Source organism: Anser anser (assembly GCF_964211835.1).
Source record: "Anser anser genome assembly, chromosome: 4".
Taxonomy (NCBI): Eukaryota; Metazoa; Chordata; class Aves; order Anseriformes; family Anatidae; genus Anser; species Anser anser.
This window is the reverse complement of record NC_139724.1, coordinates 31,923,532-31,948,447: the sequence shown is the minus strand read 5'-3', so window position 1 is coordinate 31,948,447 and position 24,916 is coordinate 31,923,532. Positions and strand designations below refer to the sequence as shown.

At 37.0% G+C, this 24,916-nt stretch overlaps 1 protein-coding gene across 8 annotated transcripts in view; it reads left to right on the top strand.

Moving 5' to 3' along the window:
- Nucleotides 1-55: 55 nt before the first annotated feature.
- The window catches only part of LOC310898849 (uncharacterized protein), a 283,775-nt gene continuing 258,914 nt past the window's right edge, over nt 56-24,916 (top strand). For 7 of the 8 annotated variants that reach the window (XR_014583776.1, XR_014583787.1, XR_014583790.1 and 4 more), the window contains exons 1-2: nt 56-605; nt 14,823-15,015. Coding sequence is in view for 1 of the 8 variants with exons in the window: in XM_083834420.1 (XP_083690546.1) it covers nt 14,916-15,015 (100 nt within the window). In the remaining 7 variants the exon portion in view is untranslated. The remainder of the gene's footprint in view (nt 606-14,822; nt 15,016-24,916) is intronic. The other variant, XM_083834420.1, reaches the window with a different exon arrangement.

Below are 24,916 nucleotides of genomic sequence, written 5' to 3'. Positions count from 1 at the left end.
GCAGAGCGGGCGGGGCATAAGATGGTTGCCGCCCCCAAGGGGCCGGGCGTACTGCTTCAGCTGGTTCTGGGCTGGCACTGCTGCACTGGCTCGGGTTTTGTCGAGTTTCGGGCACTTGGCAGCTCCTGGAAAAAAACTCGTGTTTCAAACAGTGTTTTTCAGTGTGGGAGATGAGCCGTGAGGCTGCATGAGAGCTGTGCGGTGCAGCAGGCAGGCCGTGCCGGTGTGTGAAACAACAGCTGCAGGCTTCAGGGACAAAAACTAGGGGAAAAGAGGCGTTGAGCGTTCAATTAAGTATGAGGTTGAAAACCAATGCAAGGCTTTCCCTGACAGGAAAATGAGTTGATACATGCAAACTGGACTCTTATTAGGAAGGAGGGGTAGTTACTTCCTTGAGGCAGCTTAGTTCGTGGCCTTTAGCATGGGAAGGCTTTATTGGCATGTGAAGAGCTACAATGTACTACAAAGCCAATCTCCACAGCCTTTGGTATCCAGTACACCTGTTACAGTAGAAGAAAATCCTTGAAAGAAACTAACTGCATATGCTCATGGCAGCTCATCTGTTTCTTTAGAGACTATTCAAGTGCTGATATTAAAGAAAGCAGGTTAGTGTTTGGCATCTAAAGCTTTTTGTTATGCAGGTGTAAATTAACAAAATTCTATTTTGTTTATTTCCATTGTCAAGTGCTTTATATATTCAATGTTTGTAAATAGAGTAGTTCTGTGTTTAAACTTAATGTATTACTTTTCAGTTACCTCTGTTACTTTTTCTCCCACCATCTTGCTACAACAAAATGAAAACACACGCCCTGTCCCAGGGTAGCAGCAGCAAAACCTGCTGCTCTGAGTTTACTGAATGCTGAAAGTTTAAGTTACGGAGTGGGAAGTTTTGCAGTTTTGCTGTCACAACTGTGCTGTATAACACTAAACTTTGTGTCAGCATTCACTCTGTAAAGCATTGCACCAATACCTATTTTTTGTAGCATGTAGCATTTTACTTGATAATACAAATTTGAAAGAGAAATTATAGCGTATGAAACATAAGAGGCCCAGATATTTAATTTCTATATGGGTAGGTATATACAGTCGTGGCAAGTAAAACACAAAAAACTAATGGTTTCAAACTAACAGCTCCAGTGTGTGGAGCGTGCCTGCTGGGTGCAGGGTTGGCTGGGGAGGGCCCACAGCCCAGCTGCTGGGCTCTGAGGCGATGGAGCTGCACCACTCCCTGTCCTGTCAGTCATGGCTCAAATACCTGAAATACCTGGGTTTGCTGGCTTCTGAGATTTTATTTTATTTTATTTTATTTTATTTTATTTTATTTTATTTTATTTTATATTTTGAAGTGTTTCTCATTAAAATTTTAACTCCTGTTTGAGGAGATGCTGGGTGACTTCAATATGAGTGCTTTACTGATGTCTGCCACCTCACCATGTGTGACTGGAAAATTTAAAATTTAAATTTTAAATAGCTTTTATCAGAAGCACTATGGAGTCCTCCATGTTGCATAATAATTTTAATTTCCTCCTCCCTCTCATAAAATGGACTTTGCTGTTTTCTGTGACTAGAATGGTAGAAGTATTTTGATGTTGGCTGTATCTTCTTGGACATCAAGAAATGATGATATATGAATGGCACTTGAAAAGCTTTTGTGAATATCACTGTGGTTTTCCAAAGCAGGACTAAGAATGATAAATTTGGGATAACAAAGGAAGGGTTTCAGATCACATTTTCTATTTGATTTTTGTTTTATTTTGATTTGCTTTATTCCATCTTATTCTGCCATCCTAAGATTTTTATGCGTGTACCAAAACCAGTGCAGGTCTTGAATAGCTTCTCCTTTAGATGCTGTGTTTGCTAGCTTAAAGTGAGCAACTAAACAGCATTTTTTTTTTCCTGGAATGAGACTACATTAACAGAATTATTATCTGTCAGGGGAAGTGAGAACAAAAACCACTACTTCATTCATGAGAGGACAGCAGTTCCTTCCAGTTTACCCTGCTGATAAAGGAGCACTTGTATTTATTTGCACACTTACAGACCAAGTATTTTTTTTTAATGATAAAAATAAAAAAAAAATCGTTATTCTTCTCCGTAGCCTGGAGTTCTGCATACTCTTGTAGTAAAGAGAAAAGTTAACATACTGTCATTACTGAGAAGCTGAAACAGTCTAAGGAACTCATACGTTGGCAGATCGATTAATGATAAAACAATCATGGCAGTTCAGGAACCTCCTGGCAGTATAAGTAAAACTCTGATATGATCCCACCACATAGCTCATGTCCAGGGCTGAATAAACCTGTAGCTAATCATGATCCAGCTCTGCCTTCCCCCTCCCATCAAGTTGCTGTTGAGTTTCAGCTGAACTGTTGCAAGCTTTGATGCATAAGCACTACTTATGCCTTATATCCAGAGTATGAAAGAGTATCTTAACAAAACAGATGTTACCGAGTGCTCTGATATGTTTTATCACTGCAAACTCAGGACTGGCATAAGAGATACTGTAGTATTATAAATTTGTGCTGACATAATGAGCATAGGAACTCAATAAGACAAAGATAGCAACATGGGAAGTGAATGGCGAAACCGTTTTAACAAGAGCCTGAACCACAGTAGCCAAATTCTGAGTGCAAAACTGAGTTTGGGCATCTACTAATAGTGTCTGTTGGGTTGCAGTACCAGATGGACCCTTTTGTCCGGGTCTTCATCTTGGGAGAGACCCTTGGGAGGAGCGCAGGGCAGTGGCTCACAAGGAATGTCAAAAGAAAGCTTGATTTGTGAACCATTGCTTTGGATGTAGTGGTCATAAGAATACAGGAGGGTTTACTACTGCAATGGTCACATGATTTTATTTTGCATAGGATGGTGTAATGGAACAGGAAAGAAGTTAAATGTGATAAAGGATGAGTAAAGCATGATTACCTTAAACTGAAGATATTTTCTTATTTTTAATATATAATCATTCTTGTAAATCAGTTGGCTTGTTCAGAATTCAACAAACTTTAGTTATTTTTCAGTTTTTATTTCCATCGACTGTGTATTGTTCGTAACAGGAGAAGCTGTTGTCTCAGTCAGAAAAGCTTTCTTTTTCTGCGTAGAGACGTTGAGCTGTTTTTTCCTGAGAAACACATGAGGGCAGCAAAGGACCTTTGGAAAGGTGTTTGCAAACCATGCGGTTATTTGAAAAACAAAAGCAAAACGAGAAACAAACAAACAAAAAAAACTCATATTTTGGGAAAATAGATTTATCCTAGATTGATCACATTAAAAAAAAAAAAAGCATATGAGCAGGAAAAAGTATTTTGTTTTGTTTCTGAATTTACCCTCTCAGTGCCTCAATAGATGCCTCAATTTACCTTGTTCGTGAGGAAAGGGAGAGTGTGCCAGAAAAATCAGTGTCTCCTCTGATGACAAGCTCAGGGAGAATAGAAGTGTAACAAACAGTTAAAGGTAGGTGACTGACAGCCAAAGTGTTTCAGAATATTTCATTTTTCCACTAAACTACTGTACGACAAAGCACTTTGTTTTTGGGCTTAGATGAACAAAACCTCACACAAGTACATGGAGAGCTCTGCCTCCAGGTACACAGTCTCTGCTCTATTTTGAATTACTCCAGTGTAAATCCATTTCTGCTTCATAAAGATAAAAGGAAACAGACATGTAAAAATATCATAATCAGGCCTGTGAAAAAGGAATAACATGTAAAGTTTTTTTAAAGGCCTTGTTGATTTATTTATGTTGATTACAATTCCTCCAGTGACACAAAAAAGTCATATGTTAAGTTACACAAGTCACCATAGGCAGGTGATTAAAATCTTTTGTACATAAGTGTATGTTTTGTTTATATTGCAGGACTTTTTTTTTTTTTTTCCAAAAAGTCTAACACTGAATGTTATAACTGTAAATGTTTATATTTAATTATATTTTAATAGCATTTACATATCTCTTTACTCTTCTGGCTGTTCACTAGAAATATTTCACTAGTCCAAACAATGCATACTAAAGGAAGAAACAGTAATGATTATATATTTTGGAACTTCTAAATTAATTTTAAAATACTTTCTTTAAATGAATACATTCCTGTATTAACAGAATATAGTTCTCATCTAGTGCAAAATACTCACCCTAAAGTGATCCATAGCTTCCAGCAATGTAATTAGTGGGTGGATTTTCGTAGTATTACAGGGTCAGAATTACCATATTAATATTTAGTAGACTAGCTTCCCCCTCACCTCTGGTGACTTTTAATAGCTATTTGAAATGGTTAATTGAATCTTGTAAGACAGTTTAACTTCAGTGCACTTTGGCTTCTGTGTTTATAATTATAATAGCAAACAAGGAAAAAGTACAACAAATTACTTCTGAGTTGAAGATGGGTCTTCCAGGATGGGAAGTGCGACTGCTAAGGTCAGTAATGAGATGTGGTAATCAAGTGTTAATGAATACGTGGGGAAGATGTACGGTTTCCACTTTGATAGTTATCTACCTAGCTATCTGAATAGTTTGGACTATTGCCTTTTGCACGTGTATAAGATGTTTAAAGAATGGAAGATAAATCCCTTTCTATTGTGCAGTCCTCAGCCTGTTAGAAATAATCTAAATCTAGCAGCAGATGGAGCTGAGCAACTTTTCTTAAGAAAGCTTGTTGGGAAATATGCTTTCAGGATAAGTCTAAGGCTCTGTCTATTTTAAGACCTTGCTATGGTGTTGTTGAATAATATAGTTGCACTGGTAACAATTACTAAATGTAAACAAAGCAAGTGTGAATTGCAGTTTTGGAATGAAATCTGGCCCCATTTAAGCCAATGCAAGGGTAAATAAGCAGCATTGCTGCAGCTAACGTTCAGAGGTCTTCTTTTTTTGCGTCGTGGATTAGACTTTGAATATTGTAAACAGGGAGAAAATTATTCATGGTAATAGTTGGATTTATGAGAATAACCAAGATGTATAAGGAGTAGCCCTAGCTAGATTGTGAGAAATATCTTTGTTGACCAGGAACTTTTTCCTGTTAGAGCTCTCTTCCTTTGCAAATAATGAAAGAACTGTAGGACCTGCTTCTCAAGCCTGGCTCTTCTGTATTTCAGCTAAATATCCAAGCCACTAGTAAGTCTCTGACCTTTTTTCCTTTTCTTTTTTTTTATTTTTTTTTTCCTTTCTCTCTCTCTCTTCAGTCTTGTCAGTAGGGGTTGAATTATGAACGAAGAAGGCTGGCAGTGGAGTTAATAATTCAAACCAAATGATGAACAAATATTTGAAAATGCACAAAAATGCAGCTAGGTGTTACACTGTCATAAGAGGAGCAACAGCCATTCTGGGTGAGACTGAAGTAAAAACTCATGAGAGTGCGAGAGCTGGCTTTTAAGTTAGGGACTGCAGTCTCTTATTTTCTCTATCCTTGTTGTCAGTCCTACTTTCTTGTGTGTATAACACCTTGACGTTAAGTGTTAACAGCAAACTTCTCAGATCCAGAGCACTAAAGCTTATTTTCCTTTTGACTTTTTTTTTCCTTCTTTAATATTTAATTATCCCCTGAGACTGAGATAAATAGTCAAGTTTCAGGAAGAAATTTGTGCAGTGCTGGGTGCAGCCTGGTTCAAGGACACAAGGTATTGATAAATATTTATTCACTTAAATCATTTTTATTTCTTCCAGTAAAGAGTTTCATTATGGGAGGTGGGCAGAGTGCTCATGAGTAGGAGTAGTAACTGTTTTGCAGAATCACCTCTGGCAATTTTTGCAAATTCCCCAATTAACTCATTTATATATCCTTCATGAATCCATCAGTGGCTTTGTTGGTAGAGGGATTTATCAAGAGAGCAGGAGGACTTGACATATTCAAGTAGAAGGAGAAAGAAGTACTGTTCAGAAGTCTGGTTATTTCTTACCCTACATAGATATTTTTTTTCCCCCACTTCCCCATATTTGAAGAATCTGGTCACTTACACTGGAGACTGTAGCTCAAAAATGCTATTTAACCACCCCTGCCTTATATTCCTTCTGTTCCATGTAAGATAACTTCCCCTTTTGTTTTACCATGGAACTTAAAAGGACTGATTTTCCACTCGCATCGAGGTGAATCAGTTATGACTATTGCTGCTATGATTATAATACTCAAGAAATTATAAATTGTCCCTATGGTGCTTTATATGTGTAGATTTCCAGTGCTCTTTGTGGGAAGGTCAAAAATGCAAAAACAATTGCAAATTTGCACCACAGGTATGAAGTCTGTGTCTGTGACCAGCCTGTGCACAGAAATAGAGGGTCTGTTTTGCATCAGTGGCTGACATCAGCCTTCCTCAGATTTTGTTGTTTGTATGTCACATGCTGTTAAGGTCTGACATAATGTCCTTGCAATAAGGCATACTATTTTGGTCTGTAAAATTTTGGTGGAAGGTTTATGCACGTGTTCTTTGTTTTTTTTTTTTGTTGTTTGTTTGTTTGTTTCTCTCCTCCAGTCTTTGTTCTAACTATAGGCTTTTATGCAAGAGAAGTGACTGTACTGTCTTCCCTACTGCTGCTTATGCAAAATTTGCCCCCACGTTGTCCCTATTTCCATACAGGCTGCTAAAGGTGCTGAGCTTTTCTGAAGTCTTGCAGTTCCTCTAAGCTAGGAGGGTAGCATCCAGCTGCTTGTTTTGAATGGGAGGATTTATGTGAGGAAAATAGGGGAGAGGCAAGAATTACGACTGTGCCCTTGATTTCCTCTTCTCCTGCTATGGGGAACACATAACCGGGAATGGTTGTCAGTGTCTTCAGTCAGCATCTACACCCAGTAGTATATTTGTGCTGTGCCCTTGTCACGGTATTTTAATCCTCTGATCCTGAGTGGTGGTGCAGATACACATAGGGAATTTCCATCTTTGTCTCTGTATAGTTTGCCTTTGTATGCACTGTCTCACTGCAAAAGCAGAGCTATTAACATTTTGTATCTGTTTTACTTCTCTACATTTTAACCTTTTACTGTGTGTTCTAATCTTTTGTTATTTTATTTATTTTATTATTATTTTTTCCCCACTCCCTTTTGTTTATGAAACTTTCTGCAGGCTTTGGTTAGTATGTGTGTGCACATGTTCAGATAGGACAGTAAATAATCAATTTTGAAGACTTCACAAATATTTTAAGCTAAACTGAATGCATTTAAACTTGGAGCTACTAATGGAGAAAGTACCTATTGGATATTTATAAAGGAGATGCTGGAGAAAGTTCACTACTGTATGCTGCTGAAGGGCAAAGAAATGAACTGGGTGTCAGATAGGGACCTTCAGCTTTGATTTCTCTGATTGAATGATTGTATTTACACTGGAATCCCTTCCTTATTTTGGAATGTTTCCTATTCAGTTGCAAGAACTGAATTTGCTATTTAGAAAGAAAAAGGTGCAGTAGGAATGTATGATTTAAAGGGGACTTGGAAGTTATTACACTGATTAAAAATTTGGATCCAAAGTAAAAGGTTAAAATGTTTTTATTATGTAGAAAGACAAAATGGCTTAGGGTTCAGATAGCTTTCCTTTCACTGAGATTAATATAATCATTTTAAGAATCAGAATTTGAGCATATTTAGAAGCTAGGGTGTCATGTGGAAAATAAACTATGCATATGTAAATTGTGTCAGTCAACCAAATCAATTCTGGGATTATTATTTGTACTTGACGTAGTTCTTGGATTTAACATTTATTGTTAAAATAACATTCTGATTATTCTGTTAAGCTGATTCTTCTTTAAGGCTGTAAACAAAAGTACAGTTCCACAGTTATTGTGTGGTCCTAGTAGTGACTTTCAGTATCACAGTATCACAGATTTCTAGGTTGGAAGAGACCTCAAGATCATCGAGTCCAACCTCCGACCTAACACTAAGTACTCCACTAAACCATATCGCTAAGCTCTACATCTAAACGTCTTTTAAAGACCTCCAGGGATGGTGACTCCACCACCTCCCTGGGCAGCCCGTTCCAATGCTTAATAACCCTTTCGGTAAAGAAGTACTTCCTAACATCCAACCTAAAACTCCCCTGTCGCAACTTTCGCCCATTCCCCCTCGTCCTGTCACCAGGCACGTAGGAGAACAGACCAACCCCCACCTCTTTACAGCCTCCTTTAAGGTAACTGTAGAGAGCGATAAGGTCGCCCCTGAGCCTCCTCTTCTCCAGGCTGAACAAGCCCAGCTCCCTCAGCCGCTCCTCGTAAGACTTGTTCTCCAGACCCCTCACCAGCTTGGTCACCCTTCTCTGGACTCGCTCGAGCACCTCCATGTCCTTCCTGTAGCAAGGGGCCCAAAACTGAACACAGTACTCAAGGTGCGGCCTCACCAGAGCCGAGTACAGGGGCACAATCACTTCCCTAGACCTGCTGGCCACACTGCTTCTTATACAGGCCAGGATGCTGTTGGCCTTCTTGGCCACCTGGGCACACTGCTGGCTCATATTCAGCCGACTGTCAACCAATACTCCCAGGTCCTTCTCGGCTAGGCAGCTTTCCAGCCACTCATCTCCCAGCCTGTAGCTCTGCTTGGGGTTGTTGCGCCCCAGGTGCAGGACCCGGCACTTTAGGGTCTACTACTTTAGGTAGTGCAAAGCAGGAAGAGTTCCATTTAAGGGAGTGTGGAATTTTCCTGATGTAAAATTAAAGCCATGGTGAGCACAGCTGAGCCTTGTATATTTATCTTAGTTATGGACCTTGAACTTGAGTCTAGCTGTCAGGCGGAAGGGAGAAATCCTATTACAGCTTCTCACTTTTGTCTTACCAAACAGTACTGCAGCCTTCTCTGGGAGACCATACATGGCAGTGCAAGTAATTTCCCAGATGATTAAATTACATTGCTCTGAAAATTTGAGATGATGTCAGGAATGGTTGCACAAAGAAACAAATTTCCATTAATTACTCAAATATTTATTGTATTTGGGATAATCAAAATACAATGACAGCTTATTTCACCCTTTCTCTACTAGCAATACTTAATCCTAGTTTTAAAAGGATATTGGGATATTGCCAAGTTTTTGCAGCTTGTGGTCTGTCTGGCTTTGGTTCATGTGGATACTACATTTCTGTTCTGATTTGCCCAGGAAGTAGAAACCTTATAGGTTATCTTATTGTAAAGCAGTTATGACTTAGTTTTCTTCATGATGCAGTTAGTTTTTCATGTTCTATACCTTAGAGGTTCTCATGCATAGCTGGCCATAAAGGAGAACTGGAAAGGCACTTTCTTTTGAAAATCCTGATCATGGCAAGTGTTACACACTACCCTCTAAAGAGGAAAAGTTTCTTGTAGCTCTTCTTTTCCTTGGAACATTAAGAATTTATTGAAATTTGAAGCTGTTCATCCTAGTAGGCACAGAGATAATTGAAAAGATCATCCTTTAAAACAGATTCCAGAATAGTCTGCTTTTACAAAAGGCATTGAGTTCTTTTGTATTTTTTTCATGCATTTTAATTAACAGGTTAGCCATAACCATGGTACCTAGGGTGCATTTGTTGTCATAACTGGATATTCAGAGTACAAGATCACAGCCTGCTAGAATTCAAGGGAAAATATTCTGTAGTTATTATAGATGTAAAGAATTTAACATCTAATTAAACATCTACATTTGTTCTGAGTTAAAATGAAAACACTTTTTTCACATGTTTAACTGAATAGATTGAGGTAATTCTTAAGGGAACATATAGTCTGAAGAAATACGTACGTAAAGGATGTTCAAGCTGAAACTTCTATGAAAGCTATATTGTAGCTTACTTTGAGCCTGTTAGCTTTGTCAAAACATCTATGTTAAGTTACTAGGGTATAACATTGCTGGTGAAATGTAGTGTCTTAATTTTTTTTTTTTTTTTGTGGTTATTTCTGGGGACTATAGGCATGATATTCATGGACAGGTGTTAATGTGTCTGTGATCAGCATACGCTCTGGCCTGTCTGATGAAGAGTTCTGCTAGCTGTGCATGGCGTGCTGCCATCTGCTCTGGAGTAGAGCACTGCTTTTTGTTGACATGTTTCTATGTAGGGATGCACACAGCATTTTTATTTTGAGATGCCTGTGCTTCCTTTTAAGTTGAACACAATTTATTTTTGGGGTAGTTAAAGGAGTTGTAGTAACTTTGTTACCAGGTTACAGCCAACAATAGGCACACTTCTTTATTTGGTTAACTGTGAACATACAACAACAATTTTTATATTTTCTGTGCTTGGTCTAACAGTTTGTCTCGTTGGAAATATTAAGTATTTTGAGACATCTGAAAGTTAAATTACATTACTCTATAGTTTTATCAGAGGAGAACAGTATATATGTTTGGAGGATATTTCTTAAACAATGTACTTTTTTGATGATAGAAAGACAGGATATTTAGGTTAACATTATTTCCAGACAAAATGAATGCAAAGTGAGTATAAAATGCTACCAAATTAGATGTTAGATGTTTGCAGACTGCACGTAGGTTATTACAGGAGGAAATCAGGAATAATGAGTGCTTAAGAGTTTGTTATTAAGCACCTTTGTGTTCTTATATTAGGAGGAATATGCATTACCTGAAACTTGTTTCATATTTAAAACACAGACTGCCTGGTCTTGGCTATTAAATAACTGAGATCTTATTTGCCTTAAAAAATTATTGTAATTTGTAGCAAATGTTATGGTGAAGTATATGCAATTAAAATGGGAAACTAACTGTTGCGGCAAGAGGCCCTTACCTCAGCTTCACAAGTAGAGAACTGTTTCCAGGAACTCCTTTTCCCCAGCAGGTCTGCCAGATCCCACTCTGCCCTCACTAATTAGACAGGCACTCTGCCTTAAATTGTGCTGGGTAGGGTTCAGTGCCGAGCTTGAATTACCAGAGGACTCTTCCTTTCTCTATCAAGAGGAGTATATTGGGCTGGAACCTGCAACCCAAGTGCCCTGGCTGTAAGCCATGAGCTCCTCCTTACCATGTCATAGGTGGGCTACAAAGCAGGAACATGCTTATCAGCAAAGCAACGTGTAGGAGCGTGCAGTTCTTTCAGGTTGCTCTGTCTCATAGCTGTGGGAGAACTTTATTCAGAGATCCTTGTTTTCAAGTCTATATAGACTTGTGTTAATTTTGCGTCTTTGGCTGAATTTTATCCACAGGAATTTAGTATTTCTCATTCTTCTGTTTTGAGTGTGATTCTCCACAGTCGAAGGTATCCTCTGGGTCATGCAGCAGGTGGTGAGCACCAGAGGTAGCATGCTGGGCAGGTGCAAGGAGGCACACTGGCAAGCATGGCTGGGGAAATGGGCACAAAGCCTGGCTCTTTCTTCAGTGCATTGCAGGAAAGGAAGTAAACTCATGAGGTGAGGTGAATTTGTTCCTTTCTATGCATTAAAAAGAATCCTTTATTTATGGATCCAAATGCATAGAGCAGGATTTCTGCCTGCCCTGACAGGGTATGGCCCCAGTACAGACTCCCAGTTATGTCCTCCAGCTGACTGCAGACTTGGCAGCCTTCTATGTCCCTGGTGAGCAGCTGGTGCAGCTGTCCTGCGCTCAGGAGATACCAGCTGACATGCAGACAAAAATGAAGACTTTGGTTGTGTTATTGTGATGCTGAGAAAAATGACTGTTGATATTTTGTCACTTTCATTTTTATCAGCGTTGACCTCTTTTTAGGACCACAAGGTTAAGTGTTAGGCTTAATTCCATCTCACTTAAAAACCAAGTATGCAGCGTGCTATAATTTTCTTTCTAATTAAAAGAATATCTCATCAGTCTGTAGTATTTTGATCACCTGTTTTTCTAATCATCTTGGAAAGGGAAGGTGTTATTTCAACCTCTAATGCAAATCCAAATATGAAGACAAAAAGATCAGCATCTGGTGTGCTTGCTGTAAATCCCCAAATAGCTCTTTCCTAAGTGTGGATATAATGCCTAGCTAGAATAGCAAGAACTACTGCAACATGAAAGCTTGATAAGTCATTGATGAGTTGCAGACCCCTCTGGCTTGCCTGGTTTGCCTTCCTTAAATTCATTAAAAAAGCCTCAAGTGGATTGTAGCCTCTGACCACTTTCTTCTGTATTAATCCTGCAGTTTCTGAATGACTACCTCTGGGGAATAAGAAGAGAATCTAACAAGATAACAGAAATCTAAAAATATCTCCATTGCTTGCCATATGAAGTATCCTTACAAATGCATTTGGTTCATTGAAACATTAAACTCATTAAACATTAAACTCCAGACTGTTGAAGTAGTTGTCAGTGTTTATAAGGAAGAAATACAGAGTGGTTTAAATACAAGCTTAGCACTTGAATACTGATTAGTCATCAGAGACGACACAAATTTTGACTTCACTACTTAGTCTTAGTTCAGTTTGATTTTTTCAGTGGACATCACTGAGCAGTCATATATTTTACTACCAGGAGTAAAATCTTGAAGGTAAGCAGTCCCACTGAATAGAGGAGGTAATAATTGAAAAGGATGATTAATTTGTGATTTAAAAAATAAAAATAAAACCAGTTTTAAATCAATTACTCTGTAGGTAATTAAGAAGTTGTGAATGTGAATAAATTAACTTGATGAATTGTGGTCGTCCATGAATGGCTTAGATGTATTTTGGGTAAGGGGAGTCTATCAAATTAAAGTTAGTAGTATGTTTTCTGATAGCCTCTCAACAGACAAAGAAGCCTCACTGGGACTAGTTTTAGAAACACTGTTTGTAAATGAATTATCTTCACCTCACTCTTTGAGGGTTCTGCCCAAGAATTAACTGCAACTTTTAGCAGTATGAATCCACAAGATATGGACAAAATACATTCCTCTGAATACTTTTAATGTGATTAACAGCTTTTTAATGAAGTATTCATAATATTCCAGTTACACTCCTGAAAGTACTACAAGCAATTTTACTTTTCTGAACCAAATGTACATTGCAATAGTTATGTGGTATACTAGAAGAATGTAGGAGGATATAAAGCATTATAATAGCTTAATTGTGTTAAGAATTAGTTAATAGGTGAAAATCACAACATTTTTTCATGGAGGATTGTTTGAGTAGGACATTAGAGTGCGGACTGCAGAACAAAATTTGACCTTTCCTAAACATCAAATTCATAGCTATTTGATTGGCACCTGTGGAAATCATAATTTAAAGCTTGTGGAGAGTATTTCTTATCACCAACCTCTAGACCTGAAGACTTTTGCATCTTCTAAATGCAGGACTGACTAATGGTTTACTATGGAATTGATTTACTGTAGATTAATGGAACTATAAACCAAGAAGAATCACAAGCAAGGTTCTTACAAGAGGACTTGGACAGTATATTATTCCATAAACCAGCTTTCAGATATCATTGTCCAGCAGCTAAAGGAGGAGTGAGGAGCACTAGCTGACAGCAGAATATCTTGGCTCTTATGGAGTCATTCAGGTGTACTCCTGCTGTAAGAAAGAAGAGAAGTCCTCCAGAAAAGCTGGCAGCCCAGGAGAGGACAGTGCAGAGATGCTGCCATTCTTCAGGGATCCTCTTGCCTCTGAGCACTCCAAGTTACCAAGATAGGGAGGGCATGTTCAGTTTTTACTCAGTACCCAATAATATAATATCTGAATAAACACTTGTATTTAGTGTTTAAAAGAGCGAAAAATATTTGAGGGTACATGGCTTCCCCCCATCATATTTCCATCGGTGAAATCCTGTAGGTCTATTGGAAGGACAGTTCATTCTTAGAAAACTCTCAGTGCAGCATAATCAAGCAATATGCTAAATCTGAGCAAAATCTGTACTAGTCTGTAGTGAGAATATATCATCACATTTAACATTACCAAAATTAATGGGTGTAAAGGTGATCTGAACTTTTAAAATCTGCTTATCTGGAAACCATCTTTAAGTATACCTTGTAGTAAGAGTAAAGCGGGCTCTTTGTACACAGTAAGAAGCTGGACACAAAATACTTCAGTAGACGGTATTCAGTCAAATAAACTGCACAAAAGTGGCATATATTTGTCCTTAAACTTTCAAGGGTTGATTTAATAGTTAATCTTGTATACCATATTAATTCTTTAAACTGTCAGGTATGATGTATGTCCCACTCACAGAGCAGCTGGGATGAAAATGGTATTCTGCAACTGCATATGTATGATAGAGACACTAGTTAAATAGATTTCCGCAACTGCTCTGCAGTGAATTGTTTTGCATTCAAACATAGCTTAATATCAGGGAACCATGGTGTGATATGTTATTTTCTTGTACTTTTTCTTCAATTATATTCTGCTACACCATGTAAGAATGCAGCCGTTTAAAGGGAGGTTCAAATGGGTAGCTGTGGAAATGTCTACAGAAAGGTTACAGTGTTCTTATGCCACTCCAGGTTAGTTTTCCTGAAACAGTTACATAACTAGAGAGTTAAAGCAGGCAGGATCCTCCGGTGTTATGTAACACTTTTTCACATATAACTCAATGTTCACGGTCAAACTAGAATGCATTTTAAGGTCAGGAGTGATTAAATGATGGAAGCACCTACTATGTCGAGGATTTATTGTAGATCAGCTGTTTAAACAAGACTGATAATCAAGTTGTCAACCTCTTCTGGCTGATATGACTTATATCTTGGTTATGGGAGTTTTACAGTAAAGAATAAAAAAAATGCCTGCACTAATGATCAGCAGTTGTGAAACTCTGGTTTGATTGCTTTCCAGTGAACTACCTCCATGAGGCAAACATTTTACTTTTTTCACAAATGTCTCTGTTTTAAAAGAGTTGCTTGATCAACCAGGAAAAAAAAAATAAATCAAAGCCACAAGTGAGCTTTGTGACAGTGTTTCTAATACAGTGTGAAGCTTAATATCCAAATTTCAGGTTTAACTAAAATTGACTTTTTCTTTCCTATCATAGGTCTATGTTTTATTTATTTCCAGAAGAAAATCTCAAGTTCAGAGCAGCAAGTCAGACAAGGGTTTGTCATCTTTGAGATTTCCCCCTTAAGAAATGGGATTAGATTTCCAAGAAACTGTTGCACCTACAAATATGTACAGACTAAGAACTGACAGAAGGCACTATTTCCAGTTCCATTTCCTCAGTCTCGCAGGTAAGTATGATTATTGGGGAGATTTCTCTAACTGCAACTTCTTAACAAGTCATGTCCAAAGAACTATACTACTTTTGTTATTCCCCGTGCTGTTTTCTGACACAGAGTTCTGTGTGAATTAGGACCAGGAAGACTGTTCTAATTTAGCAGTCTGGTGTGCCACATTTCAGGTGCTGCCCCATTATTCTTTTCCATATTTCCTTCTGGTTTCTTTTATCCTTGTTTTGCTGTTACACTAATGAGGCTGTGAATAGTTTTCCTAAGTCTGTACCTCCCTCCATAAGGGCTGCTATTTGAGCCAAGCTGGCAGTACTGCACAAATAAATGTTTTGCATTATCTTTTCAGTACTGCAGTTCTTAAAATGGATTCTTTTTATTAAATCAACACCTATAAATGACTGCCTTAACCATTTCTGTAATCTCATTAACTTTCTTTGCCTGTTGGAATAGAAATATGTATTTATAGTGTTCTGAAGTAGATAAGCAAGTTAACAGAAGGTGAAAGTAACAAGAATGACACACAGATTATTAGTATTTAACTTCCTTGAAGTGTGATTAGTTGTAGGAACATGCTAGCTAAAGCAGATTTTGAAACAGACATTAAATAGGTGCTTTACTATGAAATAGGTATAGTGATTTTGTTTGTAAAAATGCTATGTGCGTATTGTTGAATTTTCTTCTGGAATGTTTGTCTTCTCATATCCTTACGTTATATCCCTATTCTGTAATGTATTTCAGAGTGTTCAATGCAGGGATTGTCTGCCATCCTGTCTGTGAATCTTTAATGTAAACACAGAATTTATATAAGCTTATATACTTAACGTATAAAATGGCAATTCAGGAATTAACATATTTTTTCCCTTTTTAAATGCATTATTGAAAGAGGAGAGGTATGAACTAGGAGTCAGCACCATGTGACCATTCTGCTGAATTTGAATAGTTGGTATGCTCCATAGATTATTCTTGGAAATGCTGTCTTGGGATCATTTTACTAAATCTTCACAGAAATTCAATTCTGGTCAAAGAAGTTCTATTTTAGTGCTAAAAATCAGTTTCAAGACTAATGCCTAGAATGAATAGATCAAGATTTCAGTAAGCTGTCCTTGGGACATTTGACAGATTTCTCTCTGTAAAGTGAATAAGAAACATATCCTACCACAATGGTAGTGTTTCACTCTCATTCTTTACAGGTGTATGGGAACACACAAGATGTAAAAAGTGGAGAATTAGGCATTCATTTATGGTACCAGGCTAATATGATCAATGTATTACTGTCTAGCAACATCAGCAAATTACAGTATTAAGCTCTGTGGTTTTTATTTAATTTCTAAAATGATATTTCCAGTATATTAATAAATCATTATGATTTCTGCCTGCAGATATGAGGATATCAGTATTGAGCTAAGCAGTACAAAGTAAATAAAACAGAGATTTTGTATCTATTTATGGCCAAATACTTCTTTCAGCTCTTCTCTCTACAGAGTAACCTCACTTTACTTGTCCAGATATTTACTAGCGTGAAAGAACGTGATATTTTTTGAGCCAAATGAGGAATAAGAGATATCAATTTCTGTGCATCACATGCCAAAGAACAAGAAGAATTAAAAAATGAAGTAAATGGTAGAATGTGTTTTTTGTTGTTGCTGCTTTTCCTGTTTGTTTGTTTTGTTGTAACAAACAACAACAAATGCTGCTAATGTTATCTCCTGGCTGTATGGTGACGATACCAAGTTTCTCAGGTTGGTATAACATTACAGCATTCTAGAGTTGACCCATAGCAATCTTCCACAGATGCATACCAGAGTAATCAAGGATTTACAAGGTGGTACATGGTTACCTGGCCTTCTGCCAGCACTGTCTCATCCTTGGTTGAAAATCCTGGTTCTTCCCTGGATGATTGAAAGGTTCAGCTGGCCTTCTGTACTTTCATTTCATGCAAAAGTAGAGCAATAAGCCGAACTAAGCTTGATATACTGTGAAGATGAGTGACGGTATGAAGTGCTCAGGTGTGAGAGATTGTTGCAGCCCAGATATTCATAGAAACATCCACTGTGAAGATGAATTTATCTACAAGAATCAAACTAGAAGAGTACAGTCTGTGGAGACCTGAAACTTTGCAGAAAATGGTCCTTGTGTTCCAGTAGATAGGCCGAACATCTGAAAGTGGTGTGCCTTCTCAGTAAAGGTACCAGCTTACATATTAGGCTGTAGTAGCAAGGGCATAGAGAGCAGGTTGAGGGAAGTGATTGTTCCCCTCTATTTGGCACTTGTAAAACTGCATTTGGAGTACTGTATTCAGCTCTGGGCTCCCCAGTACAAGAAATACATTGATATATTGGAGTGAGTCCAGACAAAGACAATCAGGATGCTAGAGCGTGTTATACAGGAAAGGCTGAGAGCTGGGTTTGTATAGCCTGAAGAGAAGAAGGCCAAGTGAAGGTGTTACTGCTGTCCTAAATTATCTGACGATCTGATGCTAAAGGAAGATGAAACTCAACTCTTTTGGTAGGTGCACAGTGACAGGACAAGGCATCAAATCCAAGTTGTAACAGGGTAAATCCAAACTAATATTAGGAAAAGTACTTTATATTGAGCGTGGTTAGACAACAGAACTGGTTATCCAGAGAGGCTGTGCAAGCTTCGTGTTTGAAGATACTCAAAACTCAAGCAGGGAGCCTCACCTAACTGTAAACATTTTAAACTCTGCGATCTTCAGAGATCTTCCCAATCTGTATTACTCTATGAGTTAAATTTCATAGTTTGCCAGAAATGGTTTTAAAAAAAATATTAAAATCTGCTATTTTGCAAGAGGTTAGTCTTAAGGGGGTTATTTAAAAGATTTTTAAGACATTTCATTGTTGTCTACTTTTATAGCACTGAGTTTGTGTGAGTATTTATTGCATATGTGTAGTATGAGCACTGGATTTCCTGTACGTGATCTGCAGTTAGCGTTACATATTCTGGTATACAAACAACATGATTTTCATGCCAAGGTAGCATTCAGAAAGGAAGTTGTGTCCTTTCGGGACTAAAGGAATAAGGGATGAAAAGGATGACAAGTAGATTGTTTATCTAGGATATCTAGGACTGGAATACTCTTAAAATTTTCAGTGTCCTTGCTTCTAAGCTATCAGAAATCCGTATTATTTTCATTCACTTTCATGTTATAAAGTAATCTTGTGTGGATATGTAACTAAGTGTTGTTTCCCAGAGCTTCAGTCTTCTGTTGCAAAGAAAATTGGCAAAATGAGTTCTTCTTGCAAAATCAAGCTCCTGGCTATATTTATTTATTTGGAAATGTAAAGTCATTCAAAATATGATTGCATTTAATTGTTAGTGTAGAACAACATGAACAAAATCTATGCTGTTGTACTAAAATTTGTGCAAATACACGTACACTAGAGAAGAATTTGACTTTCAAGACAAATTTATATGAAAGGAGTATAAGGCAGTCAGGTTACTTACAGTAAATACAGTTCCCATAATATTTTTCCAGATATTAGTAATTAATTTTACTAATTTCTACAGTATTCATTGTACACAGAGGTAAAGTTTAGATCACAGCTTCGCAATCTTAGCTGCAGTTTTGTAATTTTTCATGTTCCTACATTTATTTGCCTTAAGTTCCTCATAAATATGAGGTCTTTAGAATGAATTGTGTTAAATTAAAAAGATTTCATAGTGAATAAAGCAGTAAACTCTTTGGAGTTTTTATACTACCTGCACTAGATTATTTTCAGATTATTATCTACCTTAATTGCTGTATATCATCCATTGGGTGTGATGACTTTACAGTGCTATTTACTAAGTAGCTGTGAGTAGGTGGTCTGAATGTTTCATTATTTTCTTGAGATATTTGTCTAATACTTTCAGATTATATATTGTATCTTCATCCATGCCCTTTAAACTGCAATGAGCATATTAGATTAGATGGAATAAAATGTCACAATCTGTCTTCTTTATTCAAAAATAAACTTTGGGAACAAAGTAAAACAAACCATACGGAGTGTAATTGTGAAAACGGTGGTGCTTGCGTGCGGCTGTGTGGGTGGGTTCACAGTGGCTAACAGCTCAGAACCCACCCAGTCGCTTGCTCACTCCCCCCCACAGTGGGATGGGGAGAGGATCAAAAAGACAAAATCTGAAATCTCATGGTTCTTTAAGTTCTTTACATTTTTAACAAGTTTAATAAGTGAAGCAAAGCCATGTTGCAAGCAGAGCAAAATTAATGAATGTATTTGCTATTTGTCACCGCTAGGTAGATGGTTACCTGCTTCTTGGAAAGAAGGGCTTCTGCATGGGTAATGGTTACATGGGAAGATGAAAAGCATGAACACAAATGTTCCTCCTTCTTTCCCTGAGTTTTTATTGCTGAGCACAGTGTCACGTGGTATGGAATATCCCCTGGGTCAGTTCGAGTCAGCTGTCCCAGCTATGCCACCTCCCAGCTTCCGGCACACCTTCCCTACTCACTGAGAGGGGCAGAGTAAGTAAGGAAAAAAAAGCGTGATGCTGTGCAAGCACTCCTCAGCAATGTCCAAAACACTGGTGTTTTCAACAGTGTTATCAACACTGGTTTAATCACAAGTTCAAAATACAGCACTATACAGGCAGCTATGAAGAAAATTAACTCTATCCCAGCAAGGCCCAGTACAGCTGAGAAGGGCAGTATTCATTCAGAATAACAGTTTGCCTGTTCCCTGCAACAGTTATTAGCAAACAAATTGTGAAGTACACTAGGTTATAAATATAACATCTGCTTAGAACTCTACCTTCCTGTTAAAAATGCTTTAGATTAAAAGGAGGAAACTGTACAACCAAGTATAAACTTTTTTTTTTTTTTTTTAATATATATAATTTTATGGATTGCTTTTAACTTTGTGGCTGTGATACCATTAGGGAACTTAGATTGTGTTTTCAACCTTGCTGCTGTTTACCTCTTTACATCAATTGCTATTAGTTATTGCTGTTTAGTTAGCATGCTTTGTAAACATGCATTTCACATTGTGACAGCCTTCAGTTAATTTCAGTAGTGAGCCTGTGTAATATTATATTAATTTGTATAGAATCTCACAAAACAACAGATGCTGTACGTTAAAACAAATTTGGAGAAAAAAAAGATTTATTAATAAATATTTTCCTAAAACCACCCCCCTGAAGAATTTCTGGCTAGAACTTGTGGCTTTGTGTTACTACTAGCAACAAGGAGGAAAGGGGAGAAAAATAATGGATCAAATGCTGGGATTCTGTGCATTAAAATATTTCTCTTATCTTAATATCCCCAGTAAAATGATGTTTTGCTTTGTTTGAAAGAGCAGGATATATGTGTGTGTGTGTATATATATATATTTATACATATGTATAAGTTCAAAGATATATATAGATCTGATTTTGGACTCTACTAGTTATTACATCATGGCAGGACATTGCCATGTATGACTTCTGTTGCCTTCCATGCCTGTAGATGTTTCCTGTTGTCTAAAAGGGGTGAAACCAGATATTTCTAGAAATGCTTGGTAAAAATGGTCATCTTCATGATGTAAAGGTCAGAATGTAGAGGATAGATTCTCAGCCTGCTTTAGGTCTTTCTGCTCCCACAAATACATTTCCCTATGTCACTAAACCATTGTGTGGTTTGGACAGTGAGTTTTGCTAACTGTTAGTAGCATGAATGTACAGGGAACTGATTTTCTACATCTATTACTGTGACTTTGCCCTACTACTAGACCCCTTGGACAGAGTGCATGTGGTCTGGTATTGTTGACTTTGGTCTTCATATTTCAGTGTTCGCATTTTTTCTTGGTTTTGCTTATTTGCTGATTTTCTCTGTGCTGCAGTTTTTCGTCTCCATGAACGGGATGTAGTTCAAGACTAACTCATACTATCCATTTCCAGATTGTCTAGAAAACATAAAATACAAAAATCTTATATCAGTTAAAAGTCTCATTTTGCTAATGAGATTCCTAATTAGGTTCCATCAAAAGTAGTGCAGTATTTGCTCAAGATTAAAAACTTTTTAATAGTAACTTAAGTGATTCCCCCAAGATGGTGAAAAGTAATGACAGAACCATCCAAATGACCATTACATTACACCATAGCTTGCTATTTCAGTGGTAGATTATGATTAATGTTACAGAACCATAAAAAAAAATAAAGCCCCCAGACACTTTTTTCCAGCCTCAAAAGACTTGTTGCATAAGAAATACGATGGTGAAGCAACACAGTGTGATATTAAGATGAGTCCAAGCAGATGTTTTATTTTTAGCATGATTATTCTCCAAAATTGATGCTGTCTGTAATTTCAGTTCAATGAAGTGCTTAAATCGACCTTTCTTCATTCAGGCACTTGGGTCAGTGTTGGAGGATGGCTTGCAGGATCTGGGCCCCTGTTTGGAATAATAGTTTGGAAAAAAAAGAGTTTCTGTGAGATTGGATTGCTACAAACTCATGTCTAAACCTTTTGTCATGTCTGCATTATGGCAAGAAAAATATTTTTAAAGGCTTAAATTACAGGGAAATTCAATATTACATACTGTGCAGCCTGACAATCTCTGCTAGTGCTGTTAAAGCACTGGTATATGGAAGGATCTTCCTATGTTACTTTTTTTTTTTTTATTTTTGAATAGTTACAATCTGTCTTAGATTTCTCTTAGCATTATCAGGGCCATTATCAGGTCAGGCAAATAAAATGTGCTATTGCACGTTATCACAAAGAGATGAAGTGGTCATTAAGCTTTGCTGAATGCATTTTTCCCAGGGAAGAGGATTTACAGTGAAATGAACCATATCTGAGAGATGCTGGTTACGCTGCTCACTGTATTTTTCAAAAAGTACTCTGAATGATGATAGTTCGAGAACTGTGTAAAACCTGTATAGCTTTTAACAGATGATCAGAGAACAAGCTTATAAGTGGCTTGCTATTGTTTTTAACAACTCTTAACCTTCTAAATTTTAGATAAACATTGTCCTCTGAAAAGGACCATATGCAACATCCCACGCATACGGAACTCAATGTGTCATGTTTCTTTAACCTATAACTAAAAAATTGTTTTAGACGGAAACCTGAAAATTTTCACAAAAACACTGAGAACCTGTCTTCCTGAAGTTTACTTATGAGATGTTATTGTATATTCTATTTTGAGTTCCATTAGATCAAGCAAGTGTAATGGATGAATAAGCTATTGCCTGAGTTGAGGAATTGTGCTTTACTAACTCTCTGCATTTGTTCTGTGTTTGTATGACTATTGATAGATGTAACAGGAAATATAATAATCATTGTAGTTTTATTTTATTTTCCAACAAAAACATTTTTTGTGTTATATTTTTCTTCTGTTTTCAGCAAAATTGTGAAGCTGCTACAATCTTGAATGAAATGCTGGTATCTCATTTTAAGTCTGCTAGAGCTGTGTGCTGCTGAAATTATTTATATTCTTTCCTCTTTCTGCTTATTGTATAACAGAAAGGACACATTTCAGGTGGTCATGCTTAATTGAAACTTCATTATTTAGGCAGGGAGCTGATTTACATACTTGAATATTTTTATATCTTCTGTAATCACTAAGTAATGACTGCATACAGATGGCAATCAGGTTTCTGATCTAAATACAAAAATAGTAGATTTTGAATGCAAGCAAGGGCTATCTGAAGGTTGTGACCTCTACTCTGTCAGAATTAAAGATTATGAATGTGATGTGTCTCCTGTGATTATGAAAGTGGAGGAAGTAAGGGCTTTTTCATTAGTACTTTCTAAGGATTATTGCTAATTTACTCAAAAAGGTGATATCTTCTGGAGGAGCAGGTAAGTGGAATGAGTACTTTTTTCTTTTCTTTTCTTTTCTTTTTTTTTTTTTTTTTTAACCTGAAACAAAATTTTCTCCTTTCTCAGTCTTCTGGCTCCATATGGAAAGGGGACGCTCCATGAAGGTGCACAAAAAGTCCTCCTGTATGTCCCATAGAAGATCATTGACCCTGTAATTGATTCTTGCTTCCTAGTTGCCCTAAATTTTCTTAGCACTTTAGATCCATCCATATAGATTGTTTTAAGTCCATCTTCAGACAAAACTCCCACTGATTGCAGTTACTATTTTCCTGTCTTCCAGTTTTTGACTCAAAAGGCACAGTGGTAATTGTAACTGAACAGCATGCCACTTTTTCGCAAAGAGAACTCTGTCGTGCTATGTATTCATTTATTCATGTTCAGTCTTTTAAGACAATTAGCAAGCCGAATGGTCTTTGTATTTCCAAATTTGAGTATGTAGAGCAGCTATAGTGCTGTGTAATATATGCAAGTTCAAAATGGAGAGGTTCTTGAAAATACATAGATCCAAATTATTTGTCATGTATGTTTAGTGACACCTAGTTTTTCAGGTTTTGTTCCATTGCCAACCAGAAGTGAAGAGTCCACTTTACTGCTCTGATTAATTGCACAGTCAGGAATATCTATAAAAAAAAAAAAAAATCATTTTTTTTTTTATATGATCTTAATTGAAGGTTTAGAACCATATGAAGGTTAACTTTTATGGTGGAAGCTCTACAAGCTCTATGGCCAAGCTCTACACTGTTATGCACTGTAACATTAACGTTTCTTTATTTGGGGAAAACTTATATTTCTTCATTTCATATTGTTAGCCATCATTGAAATGCTATAAAGGATTATGCGCTTTGGGGGTACTAAGGAATGTGATTTAGGTATGATGGAGAAGCCCAACCATGGGCATGAGAACAGCATTTATGAGTGGGTATTTTATATCCAGATACCTCGTCCAGTCACTTAAAATACTATTTTGAAGGGGCAGAAGAAGTTTTAGTCATTCTGCAAATGGAACGAAATTGAACTTTTAGATCACTATTACTGTCGTTATTTTTTAAGCACTTCATAAATCTCTTGTAAAACATTGTATTTTTGTTGTGTATTACAGCAGCCTAAGACAGTGAGATGCATTAGCCTGCTTTATTTATCAGTGATGCAAGCAGTATTTTTTTTTTTTATTTCTAAATGGTGAGCCTAAAAATATGTTTTGACGTCTATAGTTACTTTTTTTTTTCATCTTGTTGTTCAGTGGTCCATAGCCACTTCAGCCTTGGAAATGACTTCTTTCCTTGAGTGTTGTCAGCTATAAAATTCACTGTTGACCTATCAGCAGAGTTGTTCCTGAAAACAATTAAACTTCAGAACTGCGATCTTTCAAGGAACTTGACCTCTAACAGGCTTGACCTTCGATTGACTCCCCAGCCTGCTTTGCACTCAATGGAAATTTCTTTGATGGAACACCATTAAGGATGCAATTTCCTTTTCCTCTTAAGTATTAGCTACATTGGCAAAATCCCTCCTAAAGCATATAAAAATGTGAAAAAACAAAAACAAAACTGTTTGTTCAAGGAGAAACACTGATACTGCATGTTGCATTAGAGTATTCATTAGGTATGTTGCAGTGATAAAATGAAATGAGCTCTGCATTAGGTGAATCTGCTGGCATCTCTCTTATAACTAGTGAGGCCATTAGCCAGAAACCTCTTTTTTCAGATGTTCCAGAGTGTTGACATTTACGCCTATTACCTACCAGTTTCATAAGATCCTTCAAGATCTCCAAATGCCTTAAATAGAACAGAAGATGAATAGCATTTTTTTCTTCTTTTTTTTCCTGCCCAACATTTCAATACTTGCGTTAACAGTGTACTCTAAAGCTTACTTTTATATGCAAGTTATGTTTTCATAATCCTTTACGTTACAAAACAAGCTGCTATTGATTTTAGCTGAAACTACTGCATAACTGTTTCATTGCTTGTAGTATAGTTAAGAGCAGCCAATAACATTATAACACAGGATCGTTTTAACACAAGGTTGTTTTTCATGTAAGAATACTAAGATAAATGGGTTTTATACAGTATATTATTCAATTTA